Genomic DNA, 20,848 nt, shown 5'->3' with positions numbered 1-20,848 from the left:
TTCCCTTTAGATTCTGATGGAGCCCAGGACCCTGAGATAAAGAGTTTCAGGAATAGCAGTGTCCCCCAAATCACCAGATCTGTTGTTAACCCAATTCTTGGCAGTCAAGGGAGAGGGAGAGAAATCTTTGTAGAAAAGGAATAATCCACCTTGTATTCTCAAAATTACTTAATTATATACTTTTCATTACATGCTGTATGTATTTTATGTAAACTTATCATGCACATTTTTTTTCCTCCCTATAGAATAGGAGCTCCTTGAGGGCCTGGACTATTTAATTCTAATCTTTGTATCCTTAGTGTTTGGTGTAATCTTCTGTCACCTAGTTCATTGAGTTGAATTGTATTCAATCATTCCCAGACTTTTATTTATACATACATACATACATACATACATACATACATATACACACACACACATACACATAGGCCTTATTAGGCATGCCTCACCAACTGCCTGTCGGACATTTATGTCTGAAATGGTTCTAGAGGAATTTCAGGCTGCTTTTTTTTTTTTTTTTTTTTTTTTTTTTAAACAATTTGACCGACCCACCAATCTATTTTGTCAATTTTCTCAAGGCACTTATTTTTTTAACCTTGTAAGACAAACTACCTACCTTCTTTTTATCCTTCTTGAATCTTAACTCATCAGATTCTATGTCTTAAGCCTTTATTCTCCACAGTCCTTTTATATCCATTTATTTCTTTTTTGGGGAGGCAGCTGGGATTAAATGACTTTGCCCAGTGTCATTCAGCTTGTTAAATATCTGAAGCCAGATTTAAATTCAATTTCTTCCTGACTCCAGGATGAAACTCATTATTCTCTCCCCCTAAATCTCCTCCCAACTTTCCTAATTTCTCTGGGGACGGGGCCATCCTTTTAATTACTCTGATTTGAAATTTTTGAAAGTTTTTCACACTACAAGTCCTTCAGTACCCATTATAATAATTATTACCATAGTAACAACAACGACTAGTATCTATATAGTACTTTACAGTTTCCAAAGTGCTTCACAAACATTTTATCTTCACTATGGCCCTGGGAGACAAGTGCTATTATTATTTTCATTTTTAGGTGAGATAGAGAAAAGGGTTAAGTGATTCCTAGCATCACACAGTTAAATGATGTAGGAGATGAACTCAGGCTTTCCTTGCCCTGTGCCACCTAGCTGTCTGCAAATCAGTTGCCAAGTCTCAGTGACTTTGCTTTTATAATGACATCTCATGTTCATTTGCTTTCCATTCACATCTCAGGCTCTCATCACTTCTAACCTAGATTACTATAGCTCCTTGCTTCCCAATAACCCTCTTCCCAATCATTTTCAGCTGCCAAATGAATATTCTAACTGTTTGGCATTTAAAACTCTTCTCCACTTCCTATTCCCTTCCTTCATGCATACTAGTCAAACTTAACCACTGGGAGCTCCATCTCCCATCCCCAGTATATACTCCATCCTGACCTCTAATTTAAGGATTAAATTACATCCTTAACTTCCTTCTAAGTTCAGCTGGGAAGCTGCCTTCTATGAAAAGCTTTCTTTGATTCCTTCCCCTATCATGTTCCCTACCACTTCCTACCATAGTTTCTCCTCTTTTCCACTTAGGTTTCCTTGATTTTTTTTCCCTCAGTACCCAATTTCCCAATGGAACACAAACTTTAGAATTTTGTGTTTTGTGTTTTATCCTTGTAGTCTCAGCATACAGCGCAATATTTTTGCACATTATGGGTAGTTGAAAAACATTTACTGAATTGAATTCTTCCTAATTTTTAAAATATTCTACTCCACAGGGAAGCTGAGAAGACCAAACTTCTTATAGCTGCACAGAAGCAAAAGGTGGTGGAGAAAGAAGCAGAAACAGAGAGGAAAAAGGCTATTATAGGTACACAGTTCCCCATTTGCAATGAATGTCCCTTGTGGATTGGAATATGTTGAATGAGTTTGTCCTATTAACAGATAACTAGCCATCTCATACTGAACTTTGTGATGACCCAGTCATACTGATGGGGGCTGTAGCCCCTTGATATTCGTTGTTTGATCTCCAACTCCATTTGGGATTTGGACTTTGATGTGGTCAAACTGGTTTGGGCTATCTGAGCTGGTTGGAGTTTTACAGCCCCCCATTCTAATCTGCTCAAACAGACCAAATGTCACAGCAGGAGAAGAGACTTCTGTCTCTACTCAAAAGATTACAAGAGAATCCTTATCTTATCTACATCACTCTCCTGAACCTTCTTATCTCAATGCATTTGAATGATTATGCTTTGTATAAAATAGGGAACCCAAAAATCTATTTTTCACAAACTGGCCTTGTACCTTGCAGCCATTTTGCCCACCGACTCTCCGGTGTTTCTATTCTAATCAATAAAGACTTTGTTTCTACACAGCCTTGAGTAGGGAAATTCATTCGCTAAGGGACCGCCCTTTGGGACTTTGGGAAGGAGAAAGAGATTATTAGACCTCCTGAAAGGAACTGACCCATCTCGGTTTAGACCCTCAGTTTACTCCTCATCAATACTTGGAGGGAGATGAGGGAGCATTTATTAAGCATCTAGTGGGTACCCAGCACTATGACAGGTACTTTGCAAATATCTCATTTGAACCTTATTAAAGCTCTAAGAATTGGAGGTGCTATTATTATCCCTATTCTACAATTGAGAAAATTGAGACAGGTGGAGGTTAAATGACTTCCTCAGGTCGACTTCCCTTCCTGCAGAGAGCTGGGTCAAGCCTGGCCTAGAGCAGAGACTCTCTATCTCTGGAGTGCTGCCCTTTTTATCCTCCCAGAGAATGGGCGTGGGATAATGCAAGGGCTTCTGGGAAGAACCACTTCAACCAATGAACTTGCTCCTCCCAAGCATGAAAGCTCTTCCCCAGGAATTCACAAGTCAAACTACCAGGAAAGGCCAGAACTAGAAAATTGTCAGGTACCGACTTAGCACTTAGTAAAAACCCAATATCTGGTTATCTCATTAGCACTTAGTAAGAACCTAACAATAAGTGTGCAAGGACAGATTTGAACTTGTGGTCTTCCTGATTCTGCGCTTGTCATGTAATCCCTGGATACCCCTCCTTCCCCCCCTTCTAATCAGCTCCACAGCTCCCAAAGGAAGGTGTGAAATCGGGCCATTTATTAACTCTTGCTTCCTTCATGCCGATGGGAGTGGCTACTGTTTCACTGGTTTTCAAGAATATTTATAATGGATATTATTGACAGTGTGTTCCTGCATGGACTTAAAAACCCAAACAACTGTAAAGAAAGAAAGAAATGTGGTAAATGTTGGAAGTGTACACCTAATTTTTGGTTTCCCTCCTTTGCAAAGCACTCAGCTATAGTTTATAGACTTTTGCCTTTGGCTAGACAAATGCTGTCCAAAATAGCCTTGTTGTCTTGGCTATGATTTTCCCTGCTTGTCTAGCCCTCCTCTAGTTATTTCTTCATATTTAAGGGTAACAGAATTATTTTCATATTAATTTGACCAAAGCAATAATGATCAGAAAAATAAAATATAAATTGTATTCCAGAACCAAAAAAATTTGTTTTGCATTTTCATTGGTATGGATATCTAACTTGTTTTTCCCCCCTCCTTTTTATGGAAGATTTGTTTATAGTTGTGTATGTGTACTCAGCTTTCCACAGTCATTTCCTATTTTAATTTTTTCAGTTTTTTAAAAAGTAAATTAGAGGACCTGAATTCTATGGGACTTCCCTCCCTCCAGGGAAACATAAGCAGAGGTGCCACATACAAATCAGAATCCCATCAATCTCGCTATTTTTCTGGTTTGTTTTTAGAGAGAAATATAGAAAATAACTTTAAGATTTTTTTTAGGACAGGGAAGATAAAACTTTATAAATTAGATAAAACAAATATGAAAAGATATCTATTTAATTTCATAATATGGCTTACTAGAGGAAATATGGAGGGAGGATGAGAAAACTGAATAGGAATCTAGATGCTTTGAGTTATAGTCCTTTTTATTATCATTGCCCTTGGAAATGTTGATTAGCATTTAAATGTTTATCCTTGAAATTCAAAAATGTGCCTATAAATAAGATAGCCTCTGGTGGTAATCCTAGGAACAATTGTTCTTGTCAGAGTAATTATTCTTTGTACTCTTGTTGTGGGCAGAGATGAATCACCTTTTTGGAAAGCCTGGATTCTCCTTCCTGGTTAGGGGTTCTGTACTGACTGCAGCATTTTTATCACCTTTGGGTCAAACTATACTGGATGTTGGGGGGAGGGGAGGAATACACGATGACAGATGACACAGCCCCTATTCTTCAAGAGCTTAAGATAGAATATTAGATTTAAAGCCAGACCACCCATAACGTTGAGTTTCTTTTCATATTTACATTTCTAATCAAATGTGAAGGCATTGTGTTGAATGATAATAGATTGGTCTAATGTTTTATGCTGTGGGAGAGGAAAAAAAAAAGGTCTGTTGCATAATATTCAGCCAGGATATTTTCTTCTGGAAATGAGGCAAGAGACTTAGTTGAGAAATTCTTCTATTGTTGTAATTAACTCTGAAGACAGAAATAAGGTGCCGTGAAACATAAGTGTATCTCCTGTGATTGGACATTGGGAAATATTGGGGCAGGTAGGTGGCACCATAGTCAGTCTTGAGTCAGGAAGACCATTCATGGTTTTATTAGTTCTGTGACCCTCCGCAAATCACTTAACCTCAATTTTTAAGCTCTGTGAAAAGCAAATGAGATCATTATTCTCCAAATAAAAAAAGTTCTTTTGATTGAAATTTTATTGTAATTGATTTGTTGTGCTCTTGGATTTTTGTGTTGATCATCCTTGTTTGTGAAAACTCTGGCTTGCTCCTCTTGTGTTCTTGGTGGAGTTCAGTAATTATAGCTGTCAGATAATGCTCCTCAAACACTGTTTTTACCCTCTCCTACCTAGGCATCTCCTCCTTTCAAAGTCTTGTGCCAAATGAAACTATCAAGCACAGATTGAACCTTATGTTTCATTGTTCTTTTCTCCAACCAGATTGAATCTCTCTGCTGTCCCGCTATGTGACTGTTCTTACCCAGCTCTGGGCCTTTACTCATGTTGCTTCTATTGCTAGGATGATGTCCTTTTCAATTCTTTGCCAATTTAAAACCTTTAAGAATCTTTTTCCAGTTTGCCCTTTGTGTCTTTGGTTACTTCCCCATTCTTCTTTCCCTCCCCACATGGGTTATGTAATCACATAGTTCTGTTATTTGGGGTATTGTTTTCTCTGATGTTTTTCATATCTGCATATGATGTTCCCTAAATATAAAGATTAAGCTCTTCAAGATCAAAGACTACATTTGACCTCTATTTTTTTGGCACCTCAGAACAATTAAGTAACAGTTATATCTTCATTTTTGTTATTTTGACAAGTATTTTTAAGTAGATCCTTCAATGTTATCTTTGAAGTCTAGTGGTAGACATAAGATTTACATGTTATAATATGGTACCTCATACTCGTTTGGATGTATGCTACTAAATTCCGCTTTTAAAGACATATTTTTCCCTTGTTTTTATTTGTAGAAGCAGAGAAAACTGCACAGGTAGCAAAAATCCGGTTTCAGCAGAAGGTGATGGAGAAAGAAACTGAGAAGCGCATTTCTGAAATTGAAGGTGTGTTGTCACAATTGAGGACCACCCCGATTTTATTGATTGCCCTTTTTTCTCAGGGAAAGGAGAATTCTTGTGATTGCAGGGAAAAGGGAGAATGCATGACAACAACCATGTTTTCTCTTGACTAGTCATCAGTGCCAGGCAGGTCAGTTAGTGGGCAGCTCAATGTTCTCAGGTACTAGTCTGTGACTGAGAGTCAATCATTTGACCTCGGGGTTCAGTTTGCCCTTCTGAAAACAAGATTGATGCACTAGCTGCTTTTTTCTTCTCATGGATGTTTCTTGTGACTTGATTTTTAATTTTTACTACAGATTGTTCTACCTTAATTGAAGAAACAAATGTTGGGCCCTTAAATGCCAGGGCTCTCTTGATTTCCCAAATTAGCTTCTTTCAGTTCCCAAATGTTTTTTGAATATTCAAATGCTTTTTGCTTATTTATACCCTGTTACTTTTGTCTTTTACATTCTAGTCTCTAAGTGATTTCTGCAGTAATTGTTTCTTCCAGAACCGATTGGTAGAAGATGGTTGATAGGTTAAACAAAATGTAAGAGAATAGAATGTTCCATAAATGTTTATTGATGTGGGCATTTTGCCATGTGTTCTTGAAGGCACAAAGAACTGTATTTCTTCTTAAGGGCAGGAATGTCCTTATTGCACCTCTAGACTACTTCAGAGAGAGGAAAAGCAGGAATAACTTTGTTTTTAAATTTTAGGTGGGTTATGGGATATTGCATTGTGAACACTAATTTTGTTATAGTGACTAGGATAGCATGAATGGAGTGAGAAAGAAGAAAGAGAAAAGAAGAAATAGTGGGGGAATAGGCAGTAGAATTAAAATGAGTAGCGTTGATGTTGATAAGGTTTCTTTTGTGGAAAATGTTTAATGGAATGACTAATTTTTAAAGCTAAGCCAATAGTCTACATTTTGTATTGCTTATATACCTTCAGATTCTAGAGTGTGCAAACTTGTCCTCCCTCATCAAAAGAGGATCTTAAATCTTCCCCAACTTGGATAGTTTGGGAATTTTTTATTTTATTTTAGTATTCTTTCGTTGTGCTTTCCTTACCAGATGCTGCATTCCTGGCCCGAGAGAAAGCAAGAGCAGATGCTGAATACTATACTGCACATAAACATGCCACTTCAAACAAGGTGACTGGCTTTCCCTCCCCAAACTTTCTTTTTCCGGTGTCTTGGACTGGTGGGGGTAAGGGAGTGGGAGGGAGAATATGGAGGGATTTGGCCTGAAATTTCCCTTATGCTACCTAGGACCTACCTAGTGGAATGGAGGTGATTTTATCTGATATCTGAGGGAAAGTATATACTGTGGCATCTCAGCAGCTAAGTAATTTGAGGAAAGTTGGCTTTTGGTTAGCCTTGGCAGAGGAAAGGAAGGGGATATAATACCAGAACTTGAAGTAATCAGTGGTGCATCTGAATGTAATCAGAATTTCAGTCCAGGGGGAATATAACCAACAGCAGCCAGGGGAGAGTGCTTAGATCAAACTAATATTCTAGACTTGGTCTGAAGTTCATTTTTGGGAAACCAATTGGGGAACAAGGATCAGATAAAGGATAACCTGGTCATCACACTTGCCAGAGCTATTAGAACACCAAGAAGCCAGGCCACTGGAGCCATAGGATAGCTGCTTTCTTTGATGAACATAATTTGGGTCCTGGTGGAACTCCTGCTGAGACTTGGGAACAGAAGTTCTCGGAAATGATCTAATCTTAACAGCTGGTACTTGGAAACCTTAAAGCCTGTAGAAAGCGTTTCACACATTATCTCATTTGATCCTCCTCCAAACCCTTTGAAATGGTTTATCTTCTGAAGCTCCTGTTATTGGTTATAGATATGTATTGGTAGAGGTAAGCCTGCATCTTATGGATGAAGAAACTGAGGCAGGTAGAGGGTGAGGGATTGTCCAGGTCTCACAACCAGTAAGTGTCCACAGGATTCAAACTCAGGTCTTCCTGACTTCATCCACATTGTAATCCCACCTCTGAGATCTTCTCAACTCTTAGGACCATTCTGCATTTTTGTGGATTCCCATGAGGATGAGTGATGCTGCTAGCAGGAGCTCAGAAAGCATCTAGGGATGGTGAGGGTAGGTACTGGGCTACAAACTGAAGATATTAAGTTAGGTGTATTGTTTCATTGATGATCCCATTTTCTCAGAAGAGAAACTAAACAACAGTGAAGAAGAAAGGACTTCAAGTCTTGGTTGGTGGCCTTAGAGGTAGAAGTGATGGGCTCTTGGCCAGGGGATAACTAGAGCTGGGAAAGGGTATTTTCTTGGACATTTATAGTTGTGACAGAAGGTCTTAAAACAGAATGGAGAAAGAGGGAAAAAACTGTGTGAGTATTGTTGGGGGAGGGAGGGGAAGAAGAAAAGGAGAAAAGAAGAGAAAGAGATGGAAAGAGGAGAGGGCAGAGAGAGTGAGGAAAAGAAGAGAGACAGAGACAGAATATGTGTATAGATAGAGAAGAGTATATATGACCTGAGAAGCGAACTGTCATTAGACCAGTCAGTAGTTCTTAGATAATATCCAGGAGGTATGGTGGCAATTCAGTGTCATACACACAGACATATGACACAGGAGAAATAAGTGAATTCAGAGAAAGTGTGAGAACCTGGGGAACTTGGACCAGTAGATTTATGTTTCTAAAGAACAGAGTGGAATGGGTTTTTGGTAATGAGTAAATTGGGTGAAAGGATTAGGAGCTATGAGAGCATAATGCATGTCATGACTTATAGATGGAAGGGAAAATTGAGGGTCTCTTCTCTGGGAAGAAGAGGGATTGAGTGTTGTTCAATGAATTCAGAATTGTTTCCCAGCAACACTTGGGAACAGAATGGAAAGAGAGATCATAAACCATTATTTTATAAAAGGGGGGGAGAGTTCCAGGTATTCTAACAGCATTCCTCTTGTTTGCCCCATACAGCTCAAACTAACCCCGGAGTATCTGGAGCTTAAAAAGTACCAGGCCATTGCTGCAAACAGTAAGATCTACTTTGGCAGCAGCATACCTAGCATATTCATGGACTCCTCCTCTTGTGCTTTCAAGTACCCAGATGCCAGGACTGGGAGAGAAATCTCTCTTTTCTCTAAGGACGCCCCAGAGCCCTCTGAGAAAAGCCCCATTGGAAACAAAGCAAGCACAGGTTGATGCAAGAGCTGGAAAAACTCGTCTGTACCAAGATATGGCAGTCGGGAGGAGGGTGGGTGGGTGGGGGCAATAATAGGGACAAGGGTTACAATGACTGCAAATTAATTCACAGAAATACTGCTCAGTCTACTCTTCTCTCCTGGGAAAGGCCTGGTTTATCCACAGGCTGCAGGACACAGACACAGCTCCTTGGCAGTCAGGTGGTTTTCTTCTACCACAGTTCTTTCAAGCTCCCTCCATGTGTTCCTTTATAAGCTAGGTTCTTGTGAAAAAGGAAAAGACTAATGCTAAGACACTGCCTGCACTGGAATGTTAAACACAAAATATGTCTGAATTATTGCTTTTCTAAAGGGCAATCTGCAAATGTTTACATCAGACCCTGGGGAAAATGTTTCCAGGCCAAAGGGACCCAGGTGTATGGCAAGGACATAAAGTAAAGAAAAAAACTTTACAAACCACTGGGTCCCAATGCTCATTATTTTCCCCTTTGGGGTCCAGACCCAGAATTCACAGAAGCGATTGCCATCTAGCCCTTTGAGGTTCTTTGGAAAGGACCTTCTAAGAGAGTGGATTCTATTGTCCAACAGCAAAGTTTGTGGCCAGTTAGTCCGTAGACCTTGCCATTCCACCAGAAACTCTGGAAGATTTCTTGCTGCCACATCTTAGATGTGTGGAAATTGCACATAAATGGGGAGATTCAACAGCAACCAACTCAGGGACAGGTGCTCCCGATTCTGAGGTCATTAAAGTAATCCTCTCTTAAGGCCCAAAGCCCTGCTGTGCTTCATCTCCCTTCATTTGGGTAGTTGTTGGGCTATATTTCTCCTCAGTAGTGAGCTGTTTGAAGACTGACTTGGGTCCTGCTTGTTCTCAGCTCAGCAGCTGCCTGAGGAAGGAGTAGGGCTTTGCTATCCACCATATACTTTTAGCCTAGATGAAAAAAGATTTGTTCTTAAAACTGGATTTGGGGGCATCAGCATCCCCCAGCACTCTGCCTGTTTCTGAGGCTAAGCTCTATGGCTGCCCTGCTAACTGTAGCACAATGATTCTTGCTGCTCTTCATCAGAAATCCAAATGTAGCAAGAAGTGTTGGTAGTGCACTTTGACATCCCTTACTTTCTATGTCCTCCTCCATGGCTAGTTGGTAACTGCCTGATCTTGGGAGGCTAAAGCAGTCGGCTTGTTTATTCTTCCCAGACTGTCACTGGGAGGCTGTCATCCTTCCGGGATGCCTGAAAAGGAAGAAGAGTCCCTTTTGGGCAGTGCCACAGAGAGAAAGGTTCTGAATTGACACATGTCCTATTGGTCTGGGAGACATGACCCGGACCTCTCGTAACTCTGAAGTTGAATCTCCCCAAAGCAACAGTAACTGAGTGTGCAGATGATGAAGATCTCTAGTTGGACAAGGAAGGCCAGACAAGAAAATTATTTGTCTACTCTTGTAGGTGGTGATAGGAGATGCTGAGCATCCATTGTGCCAAGAAGGTAAAGCCCAAACCTGATATAGAACATCTGTCCTAAGGTCTGTTTCCTGGGCTATGCACTGTGGTGGCATTGTAATTGGAAATTGGTTTTTATTCTTTGATTATAAATTCAATTTTCAATTCAATTTTGCATCCTCTCTATGCTTCCTATACCTGTAAAGTTTCTTGGTAAACTGATCAAAATAAACATGGCGATCCACATGGCTATTGTTGTTGCTGATTGAAGTATCTGTTGGGGAAAAATTTGTGTCTTTGACTCTTTATACTCTTAATCCCAGAGATTCTCCTCCATCTAATACGCTATAGACCTAAAAATCACCTTAAGGTGATATCGATGGGTTTGCATTTGCTCACACTACACCTGTCAGGTCTTAGAAATGGGATGCCATTGTGGAGGAAATATTTTTTCAAATTTTGAAGAAAGTATTTCTGCTTAAATTCCCCAGGAAGCTTGTTTCCCAGTGCTCACTCAGTGGGCTTTTGATTCTGTCCCTTCTTTGGGGATGTGCCTTTTGGTAAATATATGCTGTAATCTTGAAGTCGAAATTTATATGCAAAATGTTACTTTTTGAAAAAAAATTTAAATAAAATGATTTTACTATCATTGTTGAATGGTGTAATCTGTCTTGGAACTTTAAGGGAGTTTCACAAGAGAATCAGATAGACTGATAATGTACAAAGCCAAAAGCCTCTTATTATAACTGTTTTAAATTGGGGGATTTGGGGAATTTTGGGGGGAAAGAGCAAGAAAGGGGAAGGCTATTATCAGGCCATTTGCAAAAGATGTTGGTTATACTAATCTTCAGAATAAAGTAAAAGGCAGAAGACTTTAATGATGGTCTTTTTGAGTTACAGCTATTCTTCATCTACCATCCTTCAAAATCTGATCTTTTCCTACTTTTCTAGTCATTTTAATTCTGCCAAGCCACCTGGGAGAATTGGTGGGCCTGCTTCTTCTAGACACATGTGACAATGTGTAAGGAATGAGTTCTGTCCCTAATTCAAAACATGGATAGGTATTCTGATTGTTTCCTGTCTGCTTCATTGTGCCTGAGACTGAGACTAGCCCTCTTGGTGGCTTTTGAGAGGAAAAAACTGCTAGCAGTAGGTCTTTGGATGGGAAGGAGGACATTCACTTTGTACTTTTTCCCACCTTGGCCAATGGGTGCATATGTGGACACATAGTGCCTCCTTGTGTGTGTGCTTGCTTTTGAATGAATGAGTATTAAAAGGAATAGAAAAAGCCAAACTGGGAAATTTGAAGAAGCCACTGGAGGCCCACTGAAGAGAGTCCACTGCAAGAAAGGGTTACGCATAAAGGGCAAAGAGAAGGATAGTGGGGAGGTCACCCATTAAGGTAGCCCACTATGTGACTGCAGACAGACCCTTCCAAGGTACAGAGGTCAGGGTGGAAGAATATCCTGATGGTTTTTCTAGGTCATACTGGGCATTATCATGGCTAAGACTAGGATCTATTTAGAAGTGAGGGCCCTTTATAAATCTGAATTGCAGTAGAAAAGGAATAATGTGTTTTGGGCATTGAATGGAGGAAAAGGATCTGGAAGGAAGGCAATCCCATTTCAATAGAACACCTCATAAAAAACCTGCTCAGTTTCATTATCAATTGCTGGCCATATCTTCACAAAACTGATCGTGTATTAGAGCACAAAAACCTCACAAAGAAAATGTATCTTTTATTGATCATAATGCAATTTAAATGATATTACATAAAAGGCCTTTGAAACAAAGATTATAAATTAATTAGAAACTGATAATCCTACAAAATGAGAAAAAAATCAAAAGAATTTCATTAAAGTTAATGATGGGACAGTATAGCCAGAAAAAAATGCTGGCCACTTGTCATCAGATCTTATAGCTAACAGTAGCTGACATTTCTACAGTGCTTTAGGGTTTTGTAAAATGCTTTATATAATTAATCCATAAGATGTCCTTGTTACAGCTCAATAAAGACACCTTCCTCCCTGATTGGGGTCATAGACATTATGGTCATTGATATTAATTCTTGGGTCTTGGGAGGGTTTGTCGAAGACGACAATTTAGGGAACATTATATTGACAGCTCTAATTCTCTCATTAAAAAGTTGGAGAAACCAAGGTGGTTTTTGTAAAACAATTGTACTTTGGAGATATTGTCCCGTCTTTGTGTTCACAATCTGCCTTTTAGCTGTTGTCTTGTCTTTGTGCTCACATTCTGCCTTTCAGGTATTATTGCATGCAAATAGTTTGGCTGATTGATAGAAAATAAAACAGTCCTGGACAAGAAAGGCATTATCAAAGATCCTTAGAGAAAATACGCATTGTGAAGATGGGACGTTAAGTGCTGGTCATAGGGAAGGAGAGAAGGTGCCGAAGGGCCTACAAATTGAAACATACCTTGCATCTATGTGAATGATACCCTACATAAGTAACTTTGTCTCTGTAAATGATAACTAAGTTCTGGGATCTGTCCCAGGCCATAGGGTCATGTGCCTCCGCTATGGAAGCCAGAGAGAACTCCTTGCTGATTGATGTTGTAATTCAATCAATCTTTGGATTTGTTCTTCAAGTTTAGCTTTGCTTATTGATTATTGCAGACTTACCAACAAATAAGGCAAAAATTCAGGATCTTAATTCCAACCTTTTAAATTTGCGTAGTATCATCTCTCTTTCATTTGTGGTCTCTTCAAAAGCTAAACTGGATTTCAGCTACTCTGTGTCAGAAGCAGAGCCACGATGGCAGAGAAAAGGCAGGGACATGCCTCAGCTTTCCCTCAAGCCCTTCCAAACAACTCTAATGCCTCAAAGCATTCTGGGGAGGCAGAATTCAGTTTTCCAATCCAAGTCAACTTAGAAAGTCATGTGGAAAGGTCTGTGTGCCGAGGAGTGAGAGTGAAACTCAATGCAGCATAGGCTACATCTCAGCTAAATAGACTTTTGGAGAACTCACACAAGGCAAGCACTCGCATGGTGGTCAGGAAAGGATGAGACACAAACACTCTCTCATGGATATGGAGTCACTGGCACAGGACCACCCAGCACTGTGTGCCTTCATCAGAAAAGGGGCAGTGCTCTAGGAGCAAAGCAGAATTGAATTAGCTCAGAAGACATATGAGATATAGAAACTTAGAGGATCCACCCCAAGTGTTCATGTGGATTATTTGTGTCCAGTTTGTGGTAGAACAGTCCAAGGTCATATTGATCTGATCAGTCATAGCTGAGCACACTGTAATTTGATTCTGACACAGTGATGTTATTTTGAGCCTCTTTGGGAACAAAGGACAACAACCAACTGGTCCCATATCTCTTCTCCCTTTCAGTGCCAAATTCCTTGAGATTATCACCAATAGGTGACTCCACTATCTTTCCTCTCACTCCCTTGTTAACTCATTCTTTAGTCTGGCTTTCAACCATCCTTCCAATCATTCTACTGAAAATACTCTTTCCAAAGTATCTCTTAATTGCCTTATCTAATGCCTTTTCTCACTCTTCATCCTTCTTGACCTCTCTCTAGCTTTTGATGCTATTACCTTCTTCTCCTTGATACTTTCTTCTGAGGTTTCTGTGATACTAACCTAGTTGTCCTCCTTCCTATTTGACCATTCCTTCTTAGTCTCCTTTGATAGACCTTCATCATAGTCATAATGGCTAACTATAAATGTCCCTAAGGTCTCGTTCCTAGATTTCTTCGATATTTAGCATTTGCTTATTTCTTCCCTTCCCTTAATAGAAGCAAATTGAAGATGGGGATTATTATTGTGGTATAGAAAATCCCTTTCTTCAACCCTGTTTTCTCATTTCCATACACCTTGTGAACCCCTAAAGTTATATTTACTTTTATAAGTGGTCCAGAGGAGACAAAGCAAAAGTATTTAATAAGCTATCATAGTAAGAGAAGTGACAATAAAACATTTCCCTCATAAAACTCAGGCATACTTTTCTATAGTATACACACTATCAGTGAAAAGAAGGAAAACATCCAGGGCATACCTTTTTTTCCCTAATTTTTCTAATTTTAAAATTTTTTCTAATTTTCTAATTAAAAAATGTATATGTTCAATTATATTAACCTCTCCTTTTCTATTTTGTTAATATGTGTTTGTAGGTACATAGTTTTCTCCCTAAAGGAGAAAAAAAAGTAGCTGCATCTCCAAAATTTGTGTGTGTTGTTTTTTGTCTCTTGTTTTTTTTTCTCAATTACAATCCTCTTAGCAGCCTCATTATTTTATGGTTAGATTCATCTAATTCTGAAAAAGGAAAGTTGTATAGTTTTACAGCCTATTTTCTCCTGTAATTCCTGTAAGAATTTGTATACTGGGCCAGATAGGTGGCGCAGTGGATAGAGCACCAGCCCTGAAGTCAGGAGGACCTGAGTTCAAATGTGGCCTCAGACACTTAGCACTTCCTGGCTGTGTGATTATGGACAAGTCCTTAACCCAATTGCCTCAGCAAAAAAAAAAAAAAAAAAAAAAATTGTAAACTAATAAACTAATAATATAATAAATATAATAATAAATAATGTACTGATTAGTTTTGCTAATTTTTCCCCTCTTTTTCCCCTTCAAATGTTAAACAGGATATTTGGGGAAATTGTATAGGTGCAAAACCAAAAGAAAACACTAAAAATATTGTTTTAAAAATTGCACATTTATATATTAGTTTATAATTGATTGTCTATGGTATCTTTTAGCAAAATGTCCTTTGTTTCTATCTTTTAATTAGGTCTACTTTTGCTTTTCATGATAGCTACCACTGTTTTTTTTTTTTCTTTTTTTTTCTTTAATATATTTTTTAATAGTTTTTATTTACCAGATATATGCATGGGTAATTTTACAACATTGACAATTGCCAAACCTTTTGTTCTAATTTTTCCCTCCCCCTCCCCAGCTGGCAGGTTGACCAATATATGTTAAATATGTTAAAGTATAAATTAAATACAATATATGTATACATGACCAAACAGTTGTTTTGCTGTACAAGAAGAATCAGACTTTGAAATAGTGTACAATTATCCTGTGAAGGAAATAAAAAATACAGGTGGATAAAAATAGAGGGATTGGGAATTCTATGTAGTGGTTCATAGTCATCTCCCAGAGTTCTTTCACTGGGTGTCGCTGGTTCAGTTCATTACTGCTCTATTGGAACTGATTTGGTTCATCTCACTGTTGAAGAAGGCCACGTCCATCAGAACTGATCATTGTATAGTATTGTTGTTGAAGTATATAATGATCTCCTGGTCCTGCTCATTTCATTCAGCATCAGTTCCTGTCTCTCCAGGCCTTTCTGAAATCCTCCTGCTGATCTTTTCTTACAGAACAATAATATTCCATAACATTCATATACCACAATTTATTCAGCCATTCTCCAATTGATGAGCATCCACATAGTTTCCAGTTTCTGGCCACCATAAAGAGGGCTGCCACAAACATTCTTGCACATACAGGTCCCTTTCCCTTCTTTAGTATTTCTTTGGGATATAAGCCCAGTAGTAACACTGCTGGATCAAAGGGTATGCACAGTTTGATAACTTTTTGAGCATAGTTCCAAACCATTGTGTTTTTTCCCCTCAGATGAAGTATAATAATTTCTTTTCTTGGCCTTTACTTTAACTGTTTGTGTCTCTCCATTTCAGGTTTGTTTCTTGAAACAACATATTGTTGTGTTCTGGCTTTTAGTCCCATTCTTCTATCTGCTTCTATTTTATGAATGAGTCTTCACATTCACAGTTATGATTACTAACTGTGTTTTCCTCCATCCTATTTCTCCCCTACTTATCCTGTTTGTTTGTCTCTTTCTCTTTCTGTCTTTCTCTGTCTCTTTCCCCATCTCTCCTCAAAAGTTACTCTTGCTTCTGATCACTGCCTCCATTAATTTGCCCTCCGTTCTATCAGCACCTGCCCTACTCTATAAGGTAAAATAGATTTCTAAGTCCAACTGAGTGTGTAGGTTATTCCCACTTTGAGCCAATTTAAAAAATTTTTTTATTAATTTTATAATTATAATATTTTTTGACAGTACATATGCATAGGTAATTTTTTACATTATCCCTTGTACTCCCTTCTGTTCCGAATTTTTCCCCATTTCCCTCTATCTCCTCCTCTAGATGGCAGGCATTCCCATACATATTAAATATCTTATAGTAAATCCTAGGTACAATATGTATGTGCAGAACCGAATTTTGTTGTTGTTGTTGTTGCAAAGGAAGAATTGGATTCAGATGGTAAAAATAACCTGGGGAGAAAAACAAAAAATGCTCAAGTTTACACTCATTTCCCAGTGTTCCTTTTCTGGGTGTAGCTGATTCTGTCCATCATTGATCAATTAGAATTGGATTAGCTCTTCTCTGTGTTGAAGATATCCACTTCCATTTGAGCCAATTTTGATGAAAGGTTCAAGTGTTGCCTGCCACCCCACCTCCATTTCCCCCTCTATTACATAAATTACCTTTTATACCTCTTTTATGTGAAGTGATTTCCCCCATTCTTTCTCTCTCTTCCCCTTTCTCCCAGTATATTCCTCTTTCTCACTTCTTAATTTAAAAAAAAATTATCCCATCGTAGTCACTCATGACAGGTGGCCCAGGGTATAGAACATCAGGCCTGAAGTCAGGAAGATTCACCTTTCTGAGTTCAGATTTGACCTCAGATACATAAGCTGCATAACTCTCAACAACTCATTTAAGCCTGTTTGCCTCAGTTCCTCATTTATAAAAATGACCTGGAAAGGGAAATGGCAAACCAATCCAATATCCTTGCCAAAAAAAACCCCTAAAAATGGGATCATGAAGAGTTAGACATGACTGAAGTGATTTAACAATAGTCAACTTACAATTTTGTCCTGTTTATGTATCATCCTCCTAACTACTCTAATAATGAAAAAATTCTTAGGAGTTATAAGTATTATCTTTCCATATAGGAATGTAAACAGTTTAACCTTACTGAATCTTTTATGATTTTTCTTTCCAATTTACCTTTTTATGTTTCTCTTGAGTCTTGTATTTAGAAGTCAGATTTTTAAAATCAGTCTTGATTTTTTTATGTTATATTTAAAAAGCCTCTATTTCATTAAATATCCTTTTTTCCCCCACTGAAAAATTAAACTCAGTTTTTCCAGGTAGTCTATTCTTAATTGTAATCCTACTTCCTTTGCCTTCTAGGATATCCTGTTCCAAACCCTTTGATCCTTTAATATGAAAGCCACTAAATCTTGTATGAGCTTGACTGTGACTCCATCACATTTTTATTGTTTCTTTCTTGCTACTCAGTTCTAATTTTTAAGGAATTACTTTTTAAGTGAGCTTTTGTACTTCTATTTTCCATTTGTCCCATTCTGCTTTTTAAGGTTTTTTTCTTCAGTGAATTTTTGTCCCTTTTTTATCATTAGACCAATTCTGTTATTTTCTTCAGTGTTTTTGGATCTCTTTTACCAAGTTGATAATTAAGTTCTTTTTTGTTGTTATTTGCTCATTTTTCAAGCCTATTTCTTGATTTTTGAACTTTATGTTAAAGTTGGGTTCTGCTCACATTAGAGTGGGGAGGTATCCCTATCCCCAGATTCAAGCTTTTTCATGCTGCTGTTTTTAGAATGAGTTCTTGGAGGGTCTGCATGTTTTCAGTGCTTTCAAAGTGGTGGGATACAGAGAAAGGTGTAGTCACTGTTCTGTTGGTCTACACTCCTAGTTTTCACTGAGGAAAGGCCCCCATTCCCGTGTAGCTGCTAATGCTTGGAGGTATGCCCAGGGCTCCTGCTCCCTTGTGACAAATTATAAGTGCTCTTCTCTACCTTCTAGGCCCACTGTTAGTGCTGCTGCTACTTGTATTCCAGATCAGCACCTACCCCAATATCACAGACTTCTGCTAATCTTCTAGAAAATTTAGGATGAAAATTTAAGCTGGAAAAAGTTCTCATGATGACATTTTCTTTGTTCTGCCTGTCTAAAATATGATTTGAGAAGTTATTTTATTTTAAAGTTGTTTGGATGGGAATTTTGGTAGTAGAGATGGATTGCTGCCTGTAATCAGCCATCTTGACTTCAGCCTCTACTATCTATAGTTATTCTAAGTGGAATTCCTTTTTCTACCTCTTCCTGCTGGGTTTTGTTGGTAATGTTCTGAAATGTTGAAGAGACTGTGGGCTTATTTTATAATCTGTAATTTTTGTTTTTTGTTTTTTTAATATATTTTATTAATTGTATAATTATAAAAATTTTAATAGTATATATGCATGAGTAATTTTTTTAAATAATATTATCCCTTGTATTCCATTTTTTCCAAATTTTCTCCTCCCTCCCTCCCTCTACTCCCTCCCCCCGATGACAGGCAATCCCATACATATTAAATGTGTTACAGTATAACCTAAGATACAATATATGTGTGTAAATACCATTTTCTTGTTGCATGTTAAGAATTGGATTCCAAAGGTATAAGTAACCTGGGTAGATAGACAGTAGTGCTAACAGTTTACATTCAATTTCCAGTGTTCCTTCTCTGGGTGTAGTTGTTTCTGTCCATCATTGATCAACTGGAAGTGAGTTGGATCTTCTTTATGTGAAGATTTCCACTTCCATCAGAATATATCCTCATACAGTATTGTTGTTGAAGTGTATAGTGATCCTCTGGTTCTTCTCATTTCACTCAGCATCAGTTGATGTAAGTCTCTCCAAGCCTCTCTGTATTCATCCTGCTGGTCATTTCTTACAGAGCAATAATATTCCATAACATTCATATACCTTAAGCTACCCAACCATTCTCCAATTGATGGACATCCATTCATTTTCCAGCTTCTAGCCACTACGAAAAGAGCCGCCACAAACATTTTGGCACATACAGGTCCCTTTCCACTCTTTAGTATTTCTTTGGGATATAAGCCCAATAGCAGCAATGCTGGATCAAAGGGTAAGCACAGTTTGATAACTTTTTGGGCATAGTTCCAGATTGCTCTCCAGAATGGCTGGATTCTTTCACAACTCCACCAACAATGTATCAGTGTCCCAGTTTTCCCACATCCCCTCCAACATTCATCATTATTTGTTCTTGTCATCTTAGCCAATGTGACAGGCATGTAGTGGTATCTCAGAGTTGTCTTAATTTGCATTTCTCTGATCAATAGTGATAATCTGTAATTTTGCAAAATTGTTTTGGTTAATGTTTTTAGTTGACTCTCTAAGGGTTCTCTAAGTATATCTCATTCCCTCATCACTTTTTTCATTCCTTCTATTTATTTTTCTTGTCCTAGTACTATCTAGCATTATCTAGAATTTAGGTATGTAGGGTTAGCAGTTTTGTACAATTTTGAATAGTGATGAGCATAATGTACTTTAAGACAATCCTATTTTCCCTAGCGCTCTTCCCTTTGTCATCAAGCTTCCATCCTCTCATTTATTATACTTTCCCCAGTTTTGACATTTTGCTTTATTCATTAATTCCATTTTCCTTCTTCCTTTTATTAAATTATTCTCTCTTTTCTCTCTCTCAAATAAAACCTCCTTTCCTTGCCTCCCTTTAATTTGTTTTATATTTAAAATTTAATTTTCTGGACCTTTCTCTAAGTAGGATTTCTCTCTCTTATTCTCTTCATTATTTGCTTTTCCTTTTTGTCTACTCTAGACTTTTATTCTAGAGTTTTATTCTATTTTATTTTATTCTTTTTATTTTATTCTATTTATGGCCCTTATGCTTATTCTTCTTAGTCTCTGTATTCTTTTTGGAATTAATACTTCCAAGGTCTTAGAGCCCCCAGACTTTACAGAATCATCAGAATTCCCAGAATCCCTGGTCTCTTCTAAGTCCTGCTGCACTAGAGCAGAGTACTTTGTAAATTTGACTTTTTCTTGGCTGCCATTGATTCTGGAGTCAGGTTGCAGAAGTGCTGGGGGAGAAGAGAGTAAGTGGAAAGAGAGCCCATTGGTCTTCAGGTAGTGGGAAAGAAGTCTTAGAGGACAAGGGAGGGAGAGGCAGAAGGACCAAAACAGAGAAAGAACATTACAGACCAATCTCCCTAATGAATATTGATGCAAAAATCTTAAATAAAATATTAGCAAAAAGATTACAGCAACTTATCAGCAGCATAATACACAAGTGGAATTTATATCAGGAATACAGAGGGTTATTCAATATCAGAAAACTATTACCATAATCAACAATATCAATAACAAAACTAACAGAAATCATATGATAATCTCAATAGATGCAGAAAAAGCTTTTGACAAAATACAGCACCTATTCCTATTAAAAACACTAGAGAGCCTACGAATAAATTTTACTTAAAATAATGAGCAGTATCTATCTAAAACCTACAGCAAGCATTATTTGTAATGGAGAGAAGCTGGACACATTCCCAATAAGATCAGGGGTGAAACAAGGATGCCCATTATCACCACTATTATTCAGCATTATACTAGAATTAAATTAGGCAATGAGGAAACAAAACGATCACTCTTTCCAGATGATATGATAATATGCTTAGAGAATCCTAGAAAATCAACCAAAAATCTCCTGGAAATAATTCACAACTTTAGCAATTTTTCCCCCCCCTGAGGCTGGGGTGAAGTGACTTGCCCAGGGTCACACAGCTAGGAAGT

At 38.0% G+C, this 20,848-nt stretch overlaps 1 protein-coding gene across 3 annotated transcripts in view; it reads left to right on the top strand.

Annotated features, from left to right (window-relative positions):
* Positions 1 to 10,877, top strand: part of ERLIN1 (ER lipid raft associated 1) — a 43,214-nt gene extending 32,337 nt beyond the window's left edge. For all 3 annotated transcript variants that reach the window (XM_074296319.1, XM_074296317.1, XM_074296320.1), the window contains 4 exons: positions 1,789 to 1,880; positions 5,530 to 5,619; positions 6,690 to 6,769; positions 8,565 to 10,877. In XM_074296319.1, the coding sequence (XP_074152420.1) occupies positions 1,789 to 1,880; positions 5,530 to 5,619; positions 6,690 to 6,769; positions 8,565 to 8,789 (487 nt within the window). In that variant the 3' untranslated portion in view covers positions 8,790 to 10,877. The remainder of the gene's footprint in view (positions 1 to 1,788; positions 1,881 to 5,529; positions 5,620 to 6,689; positions 6,770 to 8,564) is intronic.
* Positions 10,878 to 20,848: the final 9,971 nt, after the last annotated feature.

The sequence above is a fragment of the Sminthopsis crassicaudata genome, chromosome 2 (genome assembly GCF_048593235.1).
Source record: "Sminthopsis crassicaudata isolate SCR6 chromosome 2, ASM4859323v1, whole genome shotgun sequence".
In the NCBI taxonomy this organism is placed as follows: domain Eukaryota; kingdom Metazoa; phylum Chordata; class Mammalia; order Dasyuromorphia; family Dasyuridae; genus Sminthopsis; species Sminthopsis crassicaudata.
Note: the sequence above shows the minus strand (reverse complement) of the source record. Positions and strands in the feature narration are given on the sequence as shown.